Here is a 22,909-nt window from a genome sequence, read left to right on the forward strand (position 1 = left end):
CATATTGAGGACCTGACTGACCTAGATTGATGCTTTTGTGGTTGGAGAGAAGGATATAGAATTGGGAAGAAAGATAGAATTGAGTGATGTGGGGGAAAGAAGAGGAAAGAATAAAAGATGACTGCAAGGTTATAGAGCCAGATCACTGGGAGTGTGGTGGCCTCTGAAAACAAAAATAGAAAGTGGGTAGGTTTTAGGAGAAGGTGCCAAGTTCCATTTGAAACATGGGAAATTTTGGAGTGCTGATGGGACATTTTCAGGGAGCAGGCAGTTGGAAATTTAGAAATAGAGTTCAGGAGAAAGAGTAGGTCTAGATATGTAGATTTTTGAGTCATTTGCAATGAGATTTTAATTTAACTCAAAGAAGCAGCTGAGATAACTGAGAGTTAGAGAAAAAAAAAAAGAGAAGAGGGCTCAGGAAAGATACTTGAGTGAAACCCAGGAGATGAATAATCACTGAGCAAATAAATTTGTTTCTTAAATTGTAATGTGAATATATTAGTCCTACCATACCTCACCTGCTTCTTATAAAGAGGTATAAAGAGCTCACAACCTCTTTCACTCACTATGTATGTTATTTTATATACTTATATGTAATACACTTTTTATTACATATAACCTATACTTATATGAATGGTATATTTATATAATATGCTATTATTGTGTGATATTTGCTAACCTTAAGTAAGTTTTAATTTTTCTTAACTTCACACTTTATCTCATTTTCCTTATATTAAAATCTGTTTTCAGGTGTCTGTGAAAGGCCTCTTTCTTTGCACTTGTCTGCTCTAAAAGCATTTTGGTGGTTCCATAAGCTTCTCATTTAAGTTTGCTTATTTGATGCTTTTCTCCCCTCCCCCAACACACACACACACACACACACACACACACACACACACACACACACACATGCAAGCGCACAAAATCTGCTTTTCATGGGAAAATTTTATCACTGTGATTTTTCTTGCTGTACTAATTTTCTTGCTGTACTAATAGATAAAGGTGTTCTTTCCTGCACACATAGCCCATAAACTTTTTCATCTTAGTGAGCTAGCAGCTTTGGTTGAGAAATTCATCACCCTTAGCATTAACCTAATAATGAGATTTTCCTGATGTCATTGTATGGATCCTCAGATGAAAGACAAAAGTCTTTGCTGAACCCATATTTTAAGTCTTTCTAGCTTGATAGGATCTGCTCAAAATTATGCTTTGTTGACAAAGCTTTTGAAATTGGTGCTCTTATATTCCATGGAGGCATTAGGGTAAAACTTTAGTGGAAAGAAAAATGTTTCTTGCAAATATTTACACATTTTTAAAAATTAGTGCAAAATATTTTCTAGACATAGAAAATAAATATTTAGGAAAATAAAAAATAATTTTACTACTCATTACATATAAATGGTTCTTTTATGGACCTGGACAAGTAACTATTGCAAAACTAACATGAACACAGAGAATTTGTTTCTTTTTGTTTTTGCTAGGGTTGAACTGTGGAGAGAACCAAACAAATCCCTGGGCATCAGCATTGTTGGTGGACGTGGGATGGGAAGTCGGCTAAGCAATGGTGAAGTGATGAGGGGTATCTTCATCAAGCATGTTCTGGAAGATAGTCCAGCTGGCAAAAATGGAACCTTAAAAACTGGAGATAGAATAGTAGAGGTATCCTACAATATGATTTTTCTGTACTGAATGTTTTATTTTCTAAGGGGAAATAATTTTTACTCTTTTTTCAAACATTATAGTGGAGCCCAATCTGAATCAATGAGAAATTTTTCTTTATACTTTAAAAAATTTTTTGTGAGTTTGTGACAATGTTTTTCTCCATTGGAGAACTATTCATGAATTTTCTTAAGGAAAAAAAAACACCGATTTTGCTTACAAAGCTTTTTACAAACAGACGTATAAATTTGCTAATTTTAAATTGACAAGAGTTTTTGTATAAAGTTAGGAAAATTTTATCACTTTTCTCTTACAGATTAATTTGATTAACTTTGACTTTTCTTTGTAGATCATTCCTGTGACCTCTTTAATTCCTTTTGTACTCACAAGGAAAAATCTTCCGTCACCCATGTTTTATATATAGTTGCCACAAGTTTTAATTTTACATAAACAAACGTGTGTTTAATATATAAATATGTATACTTGTACATGTGATTTTGTCAATATAGAAATTCAAAGTATGGGAACTAGTCTAAGAAAGAGCCTTTTACTTTAGAGGTAAATCCTTGGGAATTGCTTTAAACACTAGAGAGGAGATAAGTGTATCTAGTCACTTGTAAAATTATGGGTCAGAGGGATATTTAGTATTTATGTATTTATGTTTTCCTGACCCCAAATTCATAATTCTACCCAATATGCTATATTACCTTTCATATATATGCATATCTTATATATAGACACAAATTATCCCCTAAGAGAAAACCACATAACATCAATGTCAGGAAAATCCAAGTTCAGATTGAATGTATGATATATACGGCTTCATGATGGTAGGCAAAGATGTTACTTTTCTGAATTGAAGCAAATTCCTAAAGCCACAAGTTGTGATAGACAGGCTGCTCTGATTGATGTAGAGTCAGAAAGACCCACTTCCAAACATTCTGGTTATTTAACCTTGTACAAATCAATTACCTGTATTTTGGGACCCTTGGCAACTCTCTAAGACTTCAAGTTTTAGAGAAGGTGCCCATCTGCATTGGAACAGAAGATATCTCGCCAGGAGCTCCCTAATTTGACCAAATCACAGATTTCTTCCCATGACCCCTGAAAGAGACAAGACAACATCATAAGTTGAAGAGCAGCTACTGATTTGAGTTGGTAGAGGGAATTTCATTTCTTGAAACTTTCTTGTGCCAATGAAATCATGGGTCTGGACAGTCAAATAAACAAAAACTTTTGACGACCCTCAAGCAAGAAGGTGTTTATTTTAAGGAATGCAGCAACTTTGAAAACTCACCCATGCACAGATATATACTTTTCCAAATGAAAGGCGAACTATTAATCATACTTTTAAGGAATAGCATTATGTTGTCTTTGTCTTTGTTTTTTAATTTTACTACTGAAATAAGAAGGGAGAATGTTATATAATAGAAAGAACATTGGGACTGGAGGAAGTAGACGTGGATTCAAATCCTGCCTCTGAGGCTTACCATCTATTTGACCTCTAACAGTTCACATATTTTATCCAGGTCTTGCTTTTCTTATTTGTAAATTGAAGAGGTTAGACTAGGTCCCCCAAAGCTCTATATCTGTGGTCCTGTGAGCCATTATGTGGAAGAGAGGGGAGATAGCTCTCTTCTTCTTTTTTTTTTTAATTTTGTGATCCTTCAGATTGAAGAATTGTAGGCTTTTCTATTTGATACTTCCATTCTCCATAATTTACAGATTTTCACCTATCATTAGAAAGCCTTGAAATCAAAGAAATCACCTTTCAAAAAATTGTGAGAATATCCTTTCTCTTCCTTAGACCAGTGATGGGCAAACTACAGCCTGTGGACCAGATGCCGCCCTTGAAATGTTCTATCTGGCCACTGTTACATTATTTCTAATTTGATGAATACAATGAGTAGAATACAATACAATAAACTTCAAAAGAGTTGCTTTAGAAACAGACTGACAGATGAGCATTTCCTTTCCTTTGGCCCCCTCTTTAAAAAGTTTGTCTATCACTGCCTTAGACTATCAGAGTTTTATATATCCTTTATGATAAAATTCCTTGATTTAACCAGAAAGGAAAATATATTTACAACTTCTCTTTCAGAAGGGAGTAACCCTCCGTTTTTGTACAGTATTATCCTAATGGACATTCTCTATTAAAATGGGAATTGGATTAACTCCTTGCAGTCACAGAACAAGGTAGCTTCCTTTGCTTACACATAATAATCAGTGGCATATATCTATGAAGAAATCCTGATCTTTTGAAAATGTGAGTTCTACAAAAAGGTTTAAGACTTCTTAATGTTAACTGAGAAAATGCATAATTTATTTATCAGACTATTTTACTGGCAGAAATTGTCAAGTGTAAATGAAGGTGATTCACATTTTTAAGATAAAGGTGGTCTAAGCATAGAGCTCAGATTTTTTTCCTTTTCAGAACTTCTTATCAGCTTTGATTTTGTCATTTGGAATTAGCATATAACACAAATGTAATCATTGGAGATGGTGAAAATATGATTAATGATTAACTTTATTTTCCCACCAGGATTAGCATTTGGCCTTTGGATGGTTTAATTTTCCTTTCTTTATTTTCTATCATTTGGTTATGATTCAGACAAACCATTGCGTTAAAGCTTTTATTTTAAGGCTATTTGTGTAAAAATTACTAACAAACAAGCACGTTTCCTTGGCTTCCAGCACCTGTCATGTCTATTACAAAAAAACTCCTTTTGCAAAACTAACCTTACTATAATCTTGAGTATTCCTGGGCACCAGAATAGGTTTTTATCAGAAGAATTGTACATTGAATAAGAAAAAGAGAATGACTGGAAAAAGGGGAAATGATCTTCATTATTCCACAGGAAAATAAAGAAATAAGTTAAAGGATGTTCCCAATAAAAATGAATTTCTTTATATAATTTCTTAAATGACACTGATATGTTCAATATTTAAAGTAACAACTTAGCATTATTTAAAAAATATAGAATTTTTAGTTCCTTTTTGCCAATCAGGTTTATTGAAAATCCTGAATTTCTTATAGCAAATGAATGGATCCAGCCGCACGCTCAATAAAGTTGATTTTAAAGTTTGCCAAAATACCAAAATTCTTTCTAAGGTTTAAACAGATATTCCTGATGCCTGGTAAATGATTCTCAGTACTGAGACCAACAAAATGCTCCATTTCACTTTAGCTTCTTATAATGTTAAGCTAAGGCCTTCCATTGCAGGTGGATGGAATGGACCTCAGAGATGCAAGCCACGAACAAGCTGTGGAAGCCATACGGAAAGCAGGCAACCCTGTACTCTTTATGGTACAAAGCATTATAAACAGACCGAGGGTAAGCATCTGCAAAGTGGAAAAGGAGGCAAAAGAAAACCTCATGTGATTAAGCCTATTATTATAGGCAGAGGCCAACTGTCTATACAAATAAAGAGCAATTCTTGACAACTCTTTAAAATTTTGTTGCAGGGTATTTTTTTGTTGTTGTTGTTGTATTATTCTAAAATTCAGAATCCATGTGGAAATCATTTCTAGCTTGATATATACAAACATGAAAACTCCTTTTGAAAAAAAATTTTTTGCAAGATTTATTGGTGGCTCGGTAGGTCTAATTCAGACTATTTTGTGAATCTGCTATGATCACAAAAGATTGAAAGGAAACTTGTTAAAGAGAAAAATGATATAGTAGATCAGTGGAACATTCAGAGATTATTATAGATGATATCTTATGAAGCAGTAGAGAGCACTGTAATTCCGTAATTCTGTTCTCTCAGTGAACTTCTGTGCTAATCAAAACCTATGATCACATGTGAATGAACCTTTCTGTATCTGTGTGCACCACTTAAAACTAAACTTCCTCATTATGGATTCTGTTTAAATTGCATGTCTATTTACTAGTGGTTTCATAACTTTTGTTTCCTAGCCAGAGTCTGTGTCTAGCACTTCATCAGCATCTGCTCTCTGTGAGCAGAAACCCACTAACCCATTTTACCATCAGTCATCTCAGGTAAAGTGATTTTTAAAAAAATGTTTAATGAATTGTTTTGGTGACAGAAATATTGTTAATTAAGTATTAGAACCATTATAATGAGTGTTAAAAGTGAACATTAGGGCAGCAGTTTATGATAGGCTACATTAATTTTAGGCTTAATTTCTTTGGAAAATTTCTTCATAGCTGGTTTAAGTTAGGGAGATCATTCATACTTTAAAATAAGTTTATTTTAAGTATCTTTATCAAGTCATTTAAAATTAAATGCAAAGTTGTCCAATTCCAGTTATGTAAAAGGAAGGGATTTGAGTACTTTCTACTTTCTTTTCCTAAACATGAACCTGTTGGTTAGCTGCATTAAGAAACACCGACTGGATTTCTCTTACTAATTCTTTCTTTTGTCATCAAGACAGGTGTATGTAGCTCTGGGTTGGTTGACTGTAAGAAATTAATTTAGTAGTTCCAACTCTTAAGTAGCTATCTTCACATCTGCAATTCATAATTATTCAGTTGTTTATTGTTAGATAATAATTATCCATTTAATTGAGAGAATCTACCAAATGGTAGGGTAGCATCATAATGCATTCCATATAAATGCTTTTCAGCTTGTTTAAATAATTATAAATCTTAATACATTCATGCTTCCATTTGTTGTGTTAAACATAGATACAGACACAGCAAGATAATATTGGCATTGCTTGTTTAAATCATGTTAAAGCTATTTCTTTTTTAGTTCCTAACTTCTACACATTTGGAACAATAATATAAACTGCTGATTAGTAATTCACAGGATTACCTTTAGAACTTTATAAATATTTCTCTCAGTGCCAATCATAACTTCTTAATGTTTTAAGAAAAGACATCTTTCTACCACAGCTGACAGATATCTTCCTTTGTTATTAAATGTCTTCTTATTCCTGAAAAAATTGTGGTTTGATATTTGAATGGGCCCATGCTTTCATTGGTATGGATATTTTCTCTGCCAAGCTGAACAAAGGTCCTAGACACCTCTGTCTCTGCTGAGATTTTTGTCTGCATTTTGGGTAAACCCTCCTTTTGGGTGATGCACTTCTTTTCTTTGGTTTTAATATCTTAGGAGTACCCATAAAGTTGTCCTCAGTCCCATCTACCCACATTCTTGCAAGATTTGACTATGTCTCACCTAAATTGATTTAATCAGAATTAATCATGTGTTTTAAAGTGAAGTTTACCATTGTTGACATTTCTTCTTTCTATGGTTAGTATTCCTATCCCTAATAACTATATGGGAGAATGTACTTAAGTTTCACTAGCACATATTTTTCCACAGTAGGTACCTACATATTATAGGTGTAAGATAAGTTGGCTTGTTAATATTACTTCCTGTGAATCGTAACTGCCCATGAATCTGGCAGGGTCTTTATCATCTCTACTTTACCGTGTTACACACAACAGGATGGTGCATGACAGACTGATGAATACATTGAATGAATCTGTCATTTGAAGTGGATTTGGTCAGTGCAAAAAGAGCCAAAATTCTCCTTTCTTCTCTCTACCACTTCAACTCTATCATTTCTTCCCACAGTTGATAGTCCTTTAGCTTGCTTCCAGTGGCCCATCAGGATATTAGCAAAAATGGCAGCCATTGATTTTTCAATATGAATTCTGCTCTCTTTCTATAAATCTTTAGGTAACCATTGATTTTTCAATATGAATTCTGTTCCCTTTCTATAAATCTTTAGGTAACTGTTGATTTTTAATATGAATTCTGTTCTCTTTATATAAATCTTTAGGTAATTATTGATTTTTCAGTATGAATTCTGTTCTCTCTGTAAATCAATAGATGATAATAATAAGCATTTTCAAGTGATCTACCTTTTTACTTGTGCCATACTATTCTTTTATATTCTAAGGTCAGAATCAAATCTTATTCCCAAATAACTTATAAATAAAAAATATTGTAAGTAATTTGGTCAGTGATAATTATAGTCATTTCCTGGATTTTTGAAGTTTTCTACAGTATTACATGGGGAGAGTGAAGGAAGATTCATAGGAAAAGCAGGTGATGTATACAGTACTGGCATGTGCAGTTATGGCCAGGTACCTCCCTCTTTCACTGCCCTAGGCACTTTGCTGACATGATATGACCATTTATATAAGTAGAGGAAGTTTCTCCATGACAAGTTCCTTACAAATGAAATAATAGATCAGAGATCTAGACCAGGATCTGACATCAGATTACTGATGTTTACATTATAAAAATTACTGATATTTACATTATACTTTGTCATTTCATCTTCACACCTGCCTTTTGAGGTAGATAATCTCAGGTGGTTTTATTTCCATTTCACAGTTAGGGAAATTGAGACTCAATAAGGTAAATAACTTGTCTATACTATCCTGGTTGGTTAAGAAATGCATTTCCAATCCAATTCTTGCCCTAATCCAGCATTCTTGCTATAAGTGTGTGTATAGCTTTATGTGTGTTTATATGTATATACAAATATACACACACATATACGCATATATATATACATTATATATATATATATACATACATATATCCATACCCACACATCATATCACCTCCCCTCTGTTCTTTTACACCACTGGTTTCCATATTGGTTCATGAACTCTTTGGGGGTTTGTGACAATGTTCTGAGGAGTTCTCAGTAGCAAATGTTTCCTTAAGTAATAAATAGTTGCAGAATATTATAAGTAATATGTTAAATTGCTCTGGGTATCCTTAATACATTTTTGTTATTGTTATTCTTATTGATAATAAAAGGAGTTTGAAAAACAACAACTAAAACTTTGGCAACTATTTCAACAGAGTTCCTATTGCCAAATGCTAAAGGATCCTACAAAGTATTAAAACATTGGACCTAGAATATTTTGTTCACCTTTCCTTAATCTTTTCCAAATTAAGTGGCCGCATAACTTGGTATTTTAATTTACAAAAATATTATTATAAAATACATTATGTACAAGACACAATGCTGGACAAGACAAAGCTGAAAAGCAATAACTCCTGTCTTCAATGAGCCTAAAGTCCAATGCTCTCTACCTGGTAAAATGATGAATTTAAGTTCTTGAAAAGCCCAGTAGAATCTGAGAGAAGCAGAAGTGCCCCTTGCCCATTTTTTGTCTATCTCCTCCCCATGTAGGAAAACAGTAAGAACTGCAATGAGAAGGAAATTGTGGCATAACCTTTAGTAGAAATTTGCATCTGAATGTGTCCCTAGAATACTATTATGCCAGAGTGCAGTGTTGTGGCACTAAAGCCAGCAAGGTTTTTAGGAGAAATACACAAACATTTAACTGGAATGGAAATGAATTTTAAGTGTATTTTTTCCTCAGAGGATACATGCAATAAAAGAATAAAAGAGGGGGACAGCTATGTGGTTCAATGGATTAGAGCCAGGCCTAGAGACAGGAGGTTCTGAGTTCAAATGTGACTGCAGACACTTTCTAGCTGAGTGACCCTGGGCAAGTCACTTAACTCCCATTACCTAGTCCTTGACACTCTTCTGCCTTGGGACCAATGCACAATATTAATTCTAAGGCAGAAGGTTTTGTTTTTTTAAAAGAAGAGTGTGTAAAAGGGGAAAGGTGATTCTAATGCCAAGTAAATATCTCCCCACCCCCCAAAACTAAACAAAACTAAACAAAACAAAAACTATGGAAATGATGGATTATAGTGAGCAATCATTCTTCCTTTCAGTTTGTTAATGTCTAGAAACTTTGGCTTATATCATTACAGACAAGTTACAAAATACTCTGCAAGGAACTTAAAGGACATTCCTGAGGTTTTTCCAGTTCTTTAAAGGGAATTTATTCAAGTTGGATCCCCTGTGTTTCATCTTCATCATTGACTTTCACTTCCAACTTCCCCAACTCTATTTCTCATTTCCTATAAAATGTATTTCTCCAGCTAATTGTTTCTTTACCTTTTGTTTTTGTTTTTAAGCTTAATACAATCAGAGAAGTAACCTTAAAAGATAATAAAAGTATTAACAGTTCAACAACAAAAAAATGGGAAAGAAGGCATAGCTATAGAAGTTCTTGAATTGGCACACTATAATGTTTTTGAAAATTTGAATATGTATATATATATAGTGAAATACAAAATAATTTCTACTTTTTGAAATACATGAGGAAACATGTGCTTTTTAAAATATAGTGGGGGTTATCCATTTGTCAACATATATGTTTATGTATTTATTGATACAACAACAGTAAATAATATATGAAGGTATTCTTTAGGGGTGGGATCATTGTCAGACAAACCAGTTCCCATATTTAAATTTATGAGTTGGTGAACCTCTTATTTTTCCATTTCTTTATATTTTGAAAGCAACATCAAATTTTTTTGGTTAAACACTTAATTTCAGACTAAACATACTGATATTAATAACTAGATATAAAAAAATTAAACATAATTACAAATACATACAACTTATAACCAAATATATTCCATGTTAGTTCTGAAGTGATACTTGAAAATTGTTTTTCTTCATAGATCCTCTTCTGTTTCCTTTTAGAAACCCCCTTTGCCTTCCCTGCCGTACAACCTTCACACTAAATACAGTTTCAGCAGCACTAACCCCTTTGCTGATTCTCTGCAGCTCAACACTGACAAGGTTGGATAATGCTTGCAATTGCTCTTTCCAAAAATTCTGTCTGCTTTGTTATTGCTTGAGAGTGTTCTTAATTTACAGCACCAAGTTTGAGCTGAAAAAAAATCTTTGTGTTATTAGTGGGCATGCAAATACTCTTTTAAACAAATTATCTATAATACCTCTTACCAGATCCAGAACATTTGTGCAATTGAAATTAGATGGCCCTTCTGAATAGTAAGGGTGATTGTTATATGTTGTCTGTCTGCCTTTTTGTGTAGTTTTTTTTTATATTAATGTCTAAATGAATAGTTTTTCTCTGTTGAATTTATGAAAATAGTTTTTTATGGAAACTTTGCAGAAGGTGCAAGCAATTTTTAAAACTGCTACATTAGCATATCTTTCAGTAGAAATAGCAGAAGAGTGTATCTACAAATGCCCTACTTGTAATAGTGGATATACATACAAAATGTTCTGATAACAAATATATGGACCAATAAAAAACATACCTAGGTTTACTTTTGTAGATTTTATATTTTTATATTTTATAGATTTGTTATAATCTGGTAAATTTAAGAAACCCAGAAAAATTTAGCAATCATTTAAAAACTGTTTACTAGAATTTGATAATGAAAGGTTTGAATTGAACACTCGTATCTATCAAGAAGTGTTTCATAAATTACATCAAATTTTTCCCAATTGTAAAGTACAAGGGATTTTATGCTATAGGAATATGTGTAATCCAAATTGATTATAATTATCCATAATGTGTGGAATATTATTTTCTGTTACTGTAGGGTGTACAGAATCCAGGTAGAGTTACCTTCCGTTGTTCCCCAACTAACCCTTTTGCTCCCACACCATTTAAGGTTTGTCTCCTTGTGTAGTTCTACATGAATAAGTGTGTGTGTGTGGCACTTAGTGTGCTGTGATTAACATTTGTAGATCATGTATGTTCATGTACATGGCATGTAACATTTTCAGAATATCTTGTTTTCTACTATATCTGCTATCCTAAAAGCTATCAATTATGCATGTTAAAGGATTATCATTGCCATCAAGGAATGTGTAGGGTGACAATAATGAATTAATTACATAAACTAATTAAAAGTCAGTATGTCATTGTTAGTGAAATGGTTTAAAAGTCCATGAATTTTGCTACAGCAACATTTAGGTTTAGACTGTAGACTTTTGAAATATTTTATTTTTGCTTATGGAACATTTCTAGCAAGCTGGTGTCTTCAAGAAAGATACCATTCAGCAAATACACATTAAGTTGCTGCTCTGTGCAGAGAGCTGTCATCATCACCAGGGGACATGGGGAGGTTAGATAAGCCATGGACCCTGTGAATGATAAGGTAATACACATAGAGGTAATTAAAGGAAACGTTGCACAGCATGTATATCAGGGTTGCAAAGTAAAGTCAAGTTCAAGATAGAAAAGTAATTTTTTAACCTAGGGATGAGGGACGAGATCTGATGGAGTTGCCATGAGCAAAGCTTGAAAGGATTGTTAAGAATTCAACATGGAAAAAGGAAGGGAATTCTACTTATCTGGGGCATAATGTGAGCTAAGACAAATGTATTTAAAAAAAACTTGGTGTTTTGGTAGAGCGTACATGAAAGTATAGACTATTTTTAGCTCCAGCAGATATTGTACAAAGGGGAGTGGATACAGATAAAAATTGGAAGGGGCCTAGAATGCCAGCCAAAGTTATTTGCTAACTACATTCTAGCCTAAATAGAACTCATTTATATAAAATGGCATACCATCTTATGTAATTTGTTTGGAAGCCATACAATCTGCATTTCTAAATTTACCAAAATTCCCTTAAATTTTGGGAAATTTATTTCTTAAGTTTGCTCATTATTGTATTTGGTAAAATTTTCCTAATTCTTATTTTTACACAATTTCTATTTATCATTAAAATATGAAGTCATCCTTATTTTTTTAACTGAAAATTTTAAGAGACATTTCTGCAATTTATTATTAGAAAAACTTGACTGAATCAAATGAGCCATGTGAGATTAATACAAAGTTCATCTTGGGTGAAGTTTGGAGAAGCCTAACATTTTTTAAGATTGCAAGAGCTCCATTTGCTTTAGTAATATGCAGGCTGGTTGGACAACATTTTGTTAATGGAAAAAATCATTATTAGTAAGCGTTGTTAGCCACTAGTCTGTTAATCAAAACCATTATGTGATCAGTACTTTTTCGCTTTGTTAGGGCAGTTAATATTTACAATAAAATCTTTTCATATTTTAAAATTCTAATGTTCTCTTCTGAATAATTTTCATTGTGTGCTGATAAAAAACTTGGAACATTAGACTTTAGAATCCAGGAACTGAGTTTAAATCCTGCCTTTCTTCTAAATACTCCTTGTGTAATCTAGAGTCATTTAACCTTTCTCCGGGCATCAGTTTCTAAATCTGTAAAATGTGAGAATAGATCACCGCTACATTCCCTTCTATTTCTAGACCTTTAATCCTATGAGGTATGAAATAAACAATTTCTCAATATAGTCTTTATTTTAACACACTATCATGAGAGGCAGTTTAGCATAATAGGTAGGAAGCCATTGAAGAAACCAGAAAAAATTGGACTTAAATCTGGCTTGAGATTCATACAGGTCTTTGTGACCCAGGGCCAAGTCACTTAATTTCAGTGCTTTAGGCTAGAGATGTCAAATACCTTGGGTGGACTCCATGTAAGTTCACCATTCCTGATTGTTATTGAAATCAGCTTAAAATATAATTAGAAAATATTTAACAAAATAATAAAAAATACAATAAAACGTAGATAATATTAATATATGATTTCCTAAGTTGGTATGTAGCTCAGAGGGCTCCTTATGCATTGTTTAGTGGCCGCCATTTCTATTTGAGTTTGACAACATTACAGTAGGAAACCCCAAGACTCATTTGCAGAGAAAGTTCTACTTTGATTTGGTAGAGGGGATTTCCTATACTAATGAAATCACAGGTCCAGGAACTGTCAATATTCTATAATATGGCATTTTTGAATAGTTGATTAAAAATTAGGAAGTATTTACAATGTACCTATTGTTATGCTTGGAGCTATAAGAACTTGGTTTCCAAAGAAATAAATTTTAGTCCTTGCCAATGTATATATGTATAAGAAACAATAATGATGAGGTGAGATACAGGCAAGAGTATAATAGGAAGAAGAAAGGGGAAAACGATCAATGTAGTTTTAGGGACACCTTCTTCATGAAGAAGGCAGAACTGTAGCTGAAAGCTCATGGTACTTCCATTTCTGGGATCCTTTCCTTTTTGGAAATCAGCAATAAAAATATGGCATGTTCATATATATGTATATTCTTCGCTGACTTTAATAGTGGTTTAATGATTGCTTTTTTGCTGGATAACAGTATGTATATATGTGTGTATATATACATACATATATATGTACGTACATATATATCTCACTTTGGCTCTATTATTAAGCAAATATTTTCGCATTTGCCACTCCTCTGAAGGTACCACTTGTCGAGCATATTGGCCTGGATTTACTCTTCCAAGGCTGTGAAGTTCTATGTGATGATATGTCTGTTGCCAGAATTATCAGATTGAGATTGGACTAGAGGATCCTTTGAGGTCCCATTTTATTCTAAGAGTGCTCTAAAATTTGCAGAATACTTTATGTATGCCTTCTTATTTGTAGAGTTGAGAATAAGAATCCTGAGTTCAAAGCTCATTCCTTCCCAAGAGGGGCATGTGAAAAATGCATGCAAAAATTCAATATAAATCCTAGGTGTTTATTTTGTATTCATTTCAGTTTTGAGCTACTATTGCAAAGTATAATGTCTCAGTTAACTTGTTTTTAATTTCTTAGAAGAGGCTGCCAAACCCTTTAAGCCTCACCTACTCTATTTGAATATTTACCAAAAAAAATTTGAGTGAAGGCTATTTTTAAAGGGGAAGTTTGTACTAATTTCCTATGATAGCCATTTTAGTCTTCAAATAGAATGATTCTTGACTTTAAAAATAACACATAACATTATATTAAATTGGGCTTTGAACATTTGCTGTGTTAAGTACATTTGGACTTTTAACTGCATCTCATCTTTCATTTCATACATGTGTTGAATGCCATCACTTTCCCCTACCTCATTCATTTCACAATCTTATTGCTATGTGTTTGAAATATTAAAGTCATAGTTGCTGTTGTTTCCTACTTTTTTTTTCATTTTGTGAAGTTTTCTGGTTCTTAGCCTGCACATATTTACTGCATTCTTCTTGTTCTCCACAGGCATCTAGTCAGTTGGATTCAGAGCCTGAAAAGACTTCATTCCCTAGCTTGTCTCTGCCCCCTCCTTCAACATTTTCTGGAATGAGCAGTGATACTGAAGAGTCATGTTCCAGCAAAGTTTCAGAAGATGGAGACAAAGAAGATGAGTTTGGCTACAGCTGGAGTAAGTTACTTTTTTGGGGGATAGTGTTTAAGAAGGAATGTTTTTAAAATAGAGAAAGATTAGTTAAGGTTTGGGTCCAGGTGAACTGCTGTTTAGTTTTTGAAAACTGAATAATCTGAATTAAAAAAAAAAACAAAAAACGTTACTCATGGTTTTGCTTGAATACAACACACATTCCTGAGGCAACAAATCATGTTTTTCTTTCTTTTTAAAATTCCTCTTTATACAGACTTTCCCATTTATGGTGTTTAATACGGAGAGATTTCTATAAAAGTAAAATATTTGGATTCTCTTCCACGATTAAATTGTTAGTAATTAATTACAGTTGGTATGCATGAGTAATTGGTAGAGAGTCTAATCCCTGTGGTCTTTTGGCCTCAGCATAGAGATGGCATGATCTAGTGAGTGAGAAGTAACTGGCCTTAAAGCTAAATCCTTTTTCAATTTTCAAAGTCACAAATTTTACTTTTGTTTTATTTTTTAAATATGTAAAATAAAAGGAAATTTCAAGAGTGATTCCTACTTCCCATTGAATTTTCAGGATTATGACCTCAAGAATATGAAAAGTACATTAGTACACAAACAGTTTTGCATTAGTGAAAGGCAAGATTTATCTTCAGGGTACAATTCCCCAGATACAATTCAGGCAATTTGGGTTTTACCCCTAGTTTTGCAACTAACTAGTTCTGTTACCTTGAGCAAATCGATTTAATATTGCCTAGGTGTCAGTTTAGTCATCTGCATAGTGAAGACTTCAATTGAAATTATATTTAAATTACTTTGTAGCTCTCAAAAGAAATTGTCTTCTAAGAATATTAGCCAACCACAAGGCAAAGGGGGATAATCTTTAATTTTGTTAAAGTTGTTACAGAAGAGAACATTGTTTTATTTTTTAGATTTAAAGTAATTTCTTTCAAAGAAATGATATAGGATGTGTGAAACTAAACAAATGGCAAAGAGTATTGTAATAATTACAAAGTAGTCAGTAGCATTTGGAGATTGAAGTGAAGTAATGATGATCAAAATTTTTAGATAATATCAGCTCCTGAAACTTCCTCATTTTCCATTGTAAATAGAAAATATCCTTCAGCGTTATGGTACCCTAGCTGGTGAACTTTTCATGATTGAACTGGAAAAAGGCCGAACTGGTTTGGGCCTCAGTCTTGCTGGAAACAAAGATCGGTCAAGAATGAGTGTTTTTATAGTTGGAATTGACCCAAGTGGTGCAGCTGGAAAAGATGGTCGACTGCAGATTGGGGATGAACTTTTAGAGGTAAATTTCTTGCAGTGTACTACTCAGGGTCTCTGGAATGAAGAAAATTCTAGTGAAAGAGAATCACCAATTAGCAATGCAGCAATAATTCATATCTTTATTATTATTATTTAAAAAAAACAAGATCTCATTGATGAACAGCAGTCATGTCGGCCTTACCTAAATAACCATCAATTAGTCACCTAACCTCTCTGAGTTCTTATTTCCTAATCTATAAAATGGGAATTATGTTACATATCTCACAGATTAAGTGGTAAGGAAGGTGGTTTGTAAGAATAAAGCACATCCTAGAACTTCTATTGTTCATGAGTCAAACAGAGACTCATTTGGGACTCTGATCACTGAGATTCCTGTTAGGTATTGGGAAAGTGGCAGCAGTCACAGCAGGAAGATCCTCTGAATGATTTGAATAGTCCATTAATTGATGGGAGAGCCAGATCACAAGTGACTGGAGCTAATAGAAGACGGCAAGCTCCAGTGACTTCCTGCTTTCCTGACAGATGCCTTAGACTACTAGAGCACATGGTGACTAATCTTAGACACTGCCTGGTCATTTCACTCAGTGTGTATGTGGGGGGAGTGGGGGGAAGGGGAAGGGAGACAGAGACAAAGAGACAGAGATGGAGAGAGAGGTGATCTTTATTTCTACTCACAGAGATTGGTGGTTGTATAAATGTATGTATATATTTTAAAAAATATTTAAGATACTATTATTTCAACAGAATGATCAAAAGTGACTCATGATGATTTTGTTGGGTAGTATTTTATGAAATAAAGAAATCCAGATTTCAAGGCCAGTTTATATTTGTTTTATACAGATAAATGGGCAAATTTTATATGGAAGAAGTCATCAGAATGCCTCTTCAATAATTAAATGTGCCCCATCAAAAGTAAAAATCATTTTTATCAGGTAAGCTTTGTTTTCCTACTAGATTTGCAAATGCTTTAGCTAGCAAGTCAACTGTAAATCCTTTCCTATTCTATAAATACTAATTAAATGTCTACTGTGTTTAAAGCATGGATGAAAAACAAAAATGTATATTTAAAAGAATGAATATCCTGTCTGATTCCCATTACTGTAGGTGTATGTATCATCTAAATTGAACTTAGTATGATTATACTTTGTTTTCTAGAAATAAAGATGCAGTGAATCAAATGGCTGTTTGTCCTGGTAAAGGTATGGAAGGTTTACCTTCTACCCTGGAGACTTTTCAGAATCAGGAGGTATTTTAGTCCTATTTTCTTCTTTGTGAAAGGACTTTATTAAGTGCTCTGTAGAGTGATACATAAATTAATAGGAACAAAGTAAAATAATTGATAGTGATACTTTAATTTTTTATATATTAAAATTTTTTAACATATAATATGGTCTTGTTGCAGACTCAATGGTTTTACATGATTTGACATCAAATTTCAACTTCTTTGTCACATGTTCTTTAATTATTTAATGCATGAAGCAGCCAGGCAGCATTGTGGATAGATAGATAGATAGTTGGGACATGGAGTGAGGAATACCTGAGTTCAAATCTGGCTGTATAGTTGTATTAGTTGTGTAACCCTGGGCAAGTCACAGAATTTACTCTGTCTGCCTCAGTAGCCTGATTTGTAAAAGAGGGATAATAATATTACCTACCTCTCAGAGAGTTGAAAAGATAGTTATTATAAAGTGCTTTGCAAACTTAATAGCATTGTAAGTATTAGCTAGCATTACAGCTGATTTTTCATCATCAAACACCTTGATATCATCCAAAATATACCTTTGACAGCCCATTTTCATAAATCTACCCTTAATTATATGCCTTAGGTTTTTGTCATTAAAATGTTAAGAACTGTAGGTCTTACATGTTTTCTTTGGAGTAATATCTACTCTTTACTGCTGTAAAATTATAGCACAACCAACCAAGAAAACAAATCCATGTTTATGGTGCAAAATCTAGCACTTAACTAACAGAGAACTAACTTCTTCTGATCAAAGTCAAAGTTTCTGGGTTATCCTAGGACTAGTAGAAAAACACACATAATGATTGCTGTCATAAAATTAAACCAGATTAATTACTTGTCCTATATAATTTGGATACTGCTATAAATTTGAATAATTGAGAATATTTTATTCAAAATTCTCTAAATTAATCCACAGGCTGGTTCATACAATTGCTGAAATCTTTGTCACTCTTAGAGTTAAAGTTGGCTGGGAGGAAAGTTCATATTGCTGTTCAAATCAGTTGCCTTAGGTTGGTGTGAAAAAAGCATTTTATAAATGGGAGTTATTATTTTTACTGTGAATAATAATGGAGTATATCTACCATTTTTAAACTGACACATTAAAATGGTGATTGATTTGATTTAAAGGAGAAAAATGGTTGATGGATGGTGAGACAGGCCCTGCTGTTTTGGAGCATTTGAGTTTTTAGATTGAAGATTGAGGATTCTTAACTTTACAAGCATTGTAGTCATCTCAGAACAGTGTTTTTGAATATATGAAATATATGAGATTATAAAGAAAACCAAATTATGTTAAAACATAGTTCTCAAAATATCTTTTTTAAAAAGTTTATAGACCTTGGGTTTAGTTAAGAACCTGTTCTTAGAGATTTTCTACACAGTTCTATCATAGAAATCCTAGGCAACCTTAGAAAATCTTGAACTTAAAGGTAATTTATTTTGTAAGATGACTGCAATTCAATTTAGAAGATAGCATATTATTTGTAAATTTCATTAAATGTTAAATAATAATAATACCACTCTTTTAAATGATTTTATTATTAAAGTGAATCTTTTTTTAAAATATACTTAATTATTTTTTTCCTATAGGCTGAACTGAGTATTACCAATTCTGCTGTGGACTTCAGTTCTTTTAAAAATGTTCATCATCTGGAACTTCCCAAGGTAAATCTACTTTATTTTTTTTATTAGACATTTATTAATATTCGTTTTTAACCTGTTTACATACTTTATGCCCCTACTTTCCCCTTCACCCCCTGCTCTCCCCCCACCCATGGCCAACGCACATTTCCACTGGTTGTAACATGTGTCCTTGTTCAGGGTCTATTTCCCATTCATGTCCGCCTCAGCCCATGCATTCAAGCAATTGTTTATCTTATATGTTTCCTCTCCTGCAGTCCTTCCTCTGAATGTGGGTAGCATCTTTACCATAAATCCCTCAGAATTGTCCTGTGTCATTGCAGTGCTGCTGGTACAGGAGCCCATTACATTTGATTTTACCATAGTATATCAGTCTCTGTGTACAATGTTCTTCTGGCTCTGCTCCTTTCGCTCTGCATCACTTCCTGGAGGTCTCTCCAATTTGCATGGAATTCTTCCAGTTTATTATTCCTTTTAGCACAATAGTATTCCATCACCCGTATATACCACAATTTGTTCAGCCATTCCCCAATTGAAGGACATCCCCTCATTTTCCAGTTTTTTGCCACTACAAAAAGCGCAGCTATAAATATTTTTGTACATGTCTGTTTATCTATGATCTCTTTGGGGTACAAACTAAGCAATGGTATGGCTGGATCAAAGGGCAGGCAGGCTTTTATAGCCCTTTGGGCATAGTTCCAAATTGCCAGCCAGAATGGCCGGATCATTTCACAACTCCACCAGCAATGCATCAATGTCCCAATTTTGCCACATCCCCTCCAACATTCATTACTCTCCCCTTCTTTCATTTTAGCCAATATGCTAGGTGTGAGGTGATACCTCAGAGTTGTTTTGATTTGCATTTCTCTAATTATTAGAGATTTAGAACACTTTCTCATGTGCTTATTGATACTTTTGATTTCTTTACCTGAAAATTGCCTATTCATGTCTCTTGCCCATTTATCAATTGGGGAATGGCTTGATTTTTTATACAACTGCTTTAATTCCTTGTATTTTTGAGTGATTAGACCTCTGTCAGAGCTTTTCGTTATAAATATTTTTTCCCAATTTGTTGTTTCCCTTCTGATTTTGACTACATTGCTTTTGTTTGTACAAAAGCTTTTTAGCTTAATATAATCAAAACCATTAAATTTACATTTTGTAATTTTCTCTAACTCTTGCTTGGTTTTAAAATCTTTCCTTTCCCAGAGATCTGACAAGTATACTATTCTGTGTTCACTTAACTTATTTATAGTTTCCCTCTTTATATTCAAGTCCTTCACCCATTCTGAATTTATCTTGGTGTAGGGTGTGAGATGTTGATCTAAACCTAATCTCTCCCATATTGTTTTCCAAATTTCCCAGCAGTTTTTGTCAAATAGTGGATTCATGTCCCAAAAGTTGGGCTCTTTGGGTTTATCATACACTGTCTTGCTGACATCATTAACCCCGAGTCTATTCCACTGATCCTCCCTTCTATCTCTTAGCCAGTACCATATTGATTTAATGACTGCTGCTTTATAGTATAGTTTGATATCTGGTACTGCTAGGCCCCCTTCCTTCACATTTTTTTCATTATTTCCTTTGATATTCTTGATCTTTTGTTATTCCAAATGAAATTTGTTATAGTTTTTCCTAATTCAGTAAAGAAGATTTTTGGTAATTTGATAGGTATGGCGCTAAATAGGTAAATTAATTTGGGTAGGATGTTCATTTTTATTATGTTAGCTCATCCTACTCATGAACAGTTAATGGCTTTCCAATTGTTGAGGTCCAGTTTTATTTGTTTAGAAAGTGTTTTGTAGTTGTTTTCGTATAATAGCTGTGTTTGTTTTGTTAGATTGATTCCCAAGTATTTTATATTGTCTAGGGTGATTTTAAATGGTGTTTCTCTTTCTACCTCTTGCTGCTCTAGTGTGTTGGAAATGTATAGAAATGCTGATGATTTATGTGCATTTATTTTGTATCCTGCCACTTTGCTAAAGTTGTTGATTATTTCTTCCAGCCTCTTAGTTGATTCTCTAGGATTTTTTAAGTATACCATCATATTATCTGCAAAGAGTGATAGCTTAGTCTCCTCCTTGCCTATTTTGATACCTTCAATTTCTTTTTCTTCTCTAATTGCTACTGCTAGTGTTTCTAGTACTATGTTGAATAATAGAGGCGATAATGGGCATCCTTGTTTCACTCCTGATCTTATTGGGAAGGCTTCTAATTTATCCCCATTGCATATGATGCTTGTTGATGGTTTTAGGTATATATTGTTTATTATTTTTAGGAAGGGTCCTTCTATTCCTATACTTTTCAATGTTTTCAATAGGAATGGATGCTGTATTTTGTCAAAGGCTTTTTCAGCATCTATTGAGATAATCATGTGATTTTTGTTTGTTAGACTGTTGATATGGTCAATTATGTGGATGGTTTTCCTAATGTTGAACCATCCTTGCATTCCTGGTATAAATCCCACCTGATCATGGTGTATGACCTTCTTAATTACTTGCTGGAGTCTCTTTGCTAATATTCTATTTAAGATTTTTGCATCTATGTTCATTAGGGAGATTGGTCTATAGTTTTCTTTCTCTGTTTTTGGTCTACCTGGCTTTGGAATCAGTACCATATTTGTGTCATAAAATGAATTTGGTAGGACTCCTTCTTTGCTTATCATATCAAATAATTTGTATAGTATTGGGATTAGTTGCTCTTTGAATGTCTGATAGAATTCACTTGTGAATCCATCAGGTCCTGGTGATTTTTTCTTAGGGAGTTCTTTAACTCTTTAATGGCTTGTTCAATTTCTATTTCTGATATGGGATTATTTAGGTAGTCTATTTCTTCTGCTGTTAATCTAGGCAATTTATATTTTTGTAAATATTCATCCATATCTCCTAAATTGTTATACTTGTTGCCATATAATTGGGCGAAATAGTTCTTAATGATTACCTTAATTTCCCCTTCATTATAGGTGAGGTCTCCCTTTTCATCTCTAATACTGTCAATTTGGTTTTCTTTCCTTTTTCTTATTAGATTGACTAGTACTTTGTCTATTTTATCTGTTTTTTCAAAATACCAGCTTCTAGTCTTATTTATTAATTCAATAGTTCTTTTACTTTCAATTTTATTAATTTCTCCCTTAATTTTTAGTATTTCTAATTTAGTTTTCATCTGGGGGTTTTTCATTTGCTCGCTTTCTAATTTTTTGAGTTGCATGCCCAATTCATTAATCTCTCCCCTCCTTAATTTGTTAATATATGCACTCAAGGATATAAATTTCCCCCTGAGTACTGCCTTGGCTGCATCCCACAGAGTTTGGTAGGATGTCTCATCATTGTCATTCTCTTCAATGAAATTGTTGATTGTTTCTATGATTTCTTCTTTGACAATTTGGTTTTGGAGAATCATATGGTTTAATTTCCAATTGGTTTTTGATTTGCCTGTCCAGGTGCCCTTACTGATTATTATTTTTATCGCATTATGATCTGAGAAGGTTACATTTATTATTATATCTGCTCTTTTGCATTTTTTTTGCCATGATTCTATGCCCTATTACATGGTCAATCTTTGTAAATGTACCATGTGCAGCTGAAAAGAAGGTGTATTCCTTTTTGTCCCTATTTATTTTTCTCCATATATCAATTAGATATAATTTTTCTAGGACTTCCTTCATTTCTCTTACCTCTTTCTTATTTATTTTTTTGTTTGATTTATCTAGATCTGAAAGAGGGATATTTAGATCTCCCACTATTATGGTTTTACTATCTATTTCCTTCTTGAGCTCTGCCAGTTTCTCCTTTATGAATTTGGATGCTATACCACTTGGTGCATATATATTGAGCAGTGTTATTTCCTCATTGTTTATACTGCCTTTAATCAGGATGTAATGACCTTCCCTGTCTTTTTTAATCATATTTATTTTTACTTTGGCTTTGTCAGAGATCATGATAGCCACTCCTGCCTTCTTTTTCTCATTTGATGCCCAAAAGATTTTGCTCATACCCTTAACCTTGAACTTGTGTGTGTCTACCCGCCTCATAGGTGTTTCTTGTAGACAACCTATGGTAGGATTTTGGTTTCTGATGCACTCTGCTATTTGCTTCC

At 33.3% G+C, this 22,909-nt stretch overlaps 1 protein-coding gene across 1 annotated transcript in view; it reads left to right on the top strand.

Annotated features, from left to right (window-relative positions):
- Positions 1 to 22,909, top strand: part of MPDZ (multiple PDZ domain crumbs cell polarity complex component) — a 228,912-nt gene that overhangs the window by 151,079 nt on the left and 54,924 nt on the right. The window contains exons 27-34 of the mRNA XM_044685473.1: positions 1,482 to 1,659; positions 4,884 to 4,994; positions 10,169 to 10,267; positions 14,517 to 14,679; positions 15,756 to 15,952; positions 16,771 to 16,862; positions 17,086 to 17,176; positions 18,764 to 18,838. Coding sequence (XP_044541408.1) covers positions 1,482 to 1,659; positions 4,884 to 4,994; positions 10,169 to 10,267; positions 14,517 to 14,679; positions 15,756 to 15,952; positions 16,771 to 16,862; positions 17,086 to 17,176; positions 18,764 to 18,838 — 1,006 coding nt within the window. The remainder of the gene's footprint in view (positions 1 to 1,481; positions 1,660 to 4,883; positions 4,995 to 10,168; positions 10,268 to 14,516; positions 14,680 to 15,755; positions 15,953 to 16,770; positions 16,863 to 17,085; positions 17,177 to 18,763; positions 18,839 to 22,909) is intronic.

The sequence above is a fragment of the Gracilinanus agilis genome, chromosome 1 (genome assembly GCF_016433145.1).
Source record: "Gracilinanus agilis isolate LMUSP501 chromosome 1, AgileGrace, whole genome shotgun sequence".
Classification (NCBI taxonomy): Eukaryota; Metazoa; Chordata; class Mammalia; order Didelphimorphia; family Didelphidae; genus Gracilinanus; species Gracilinanus agilis.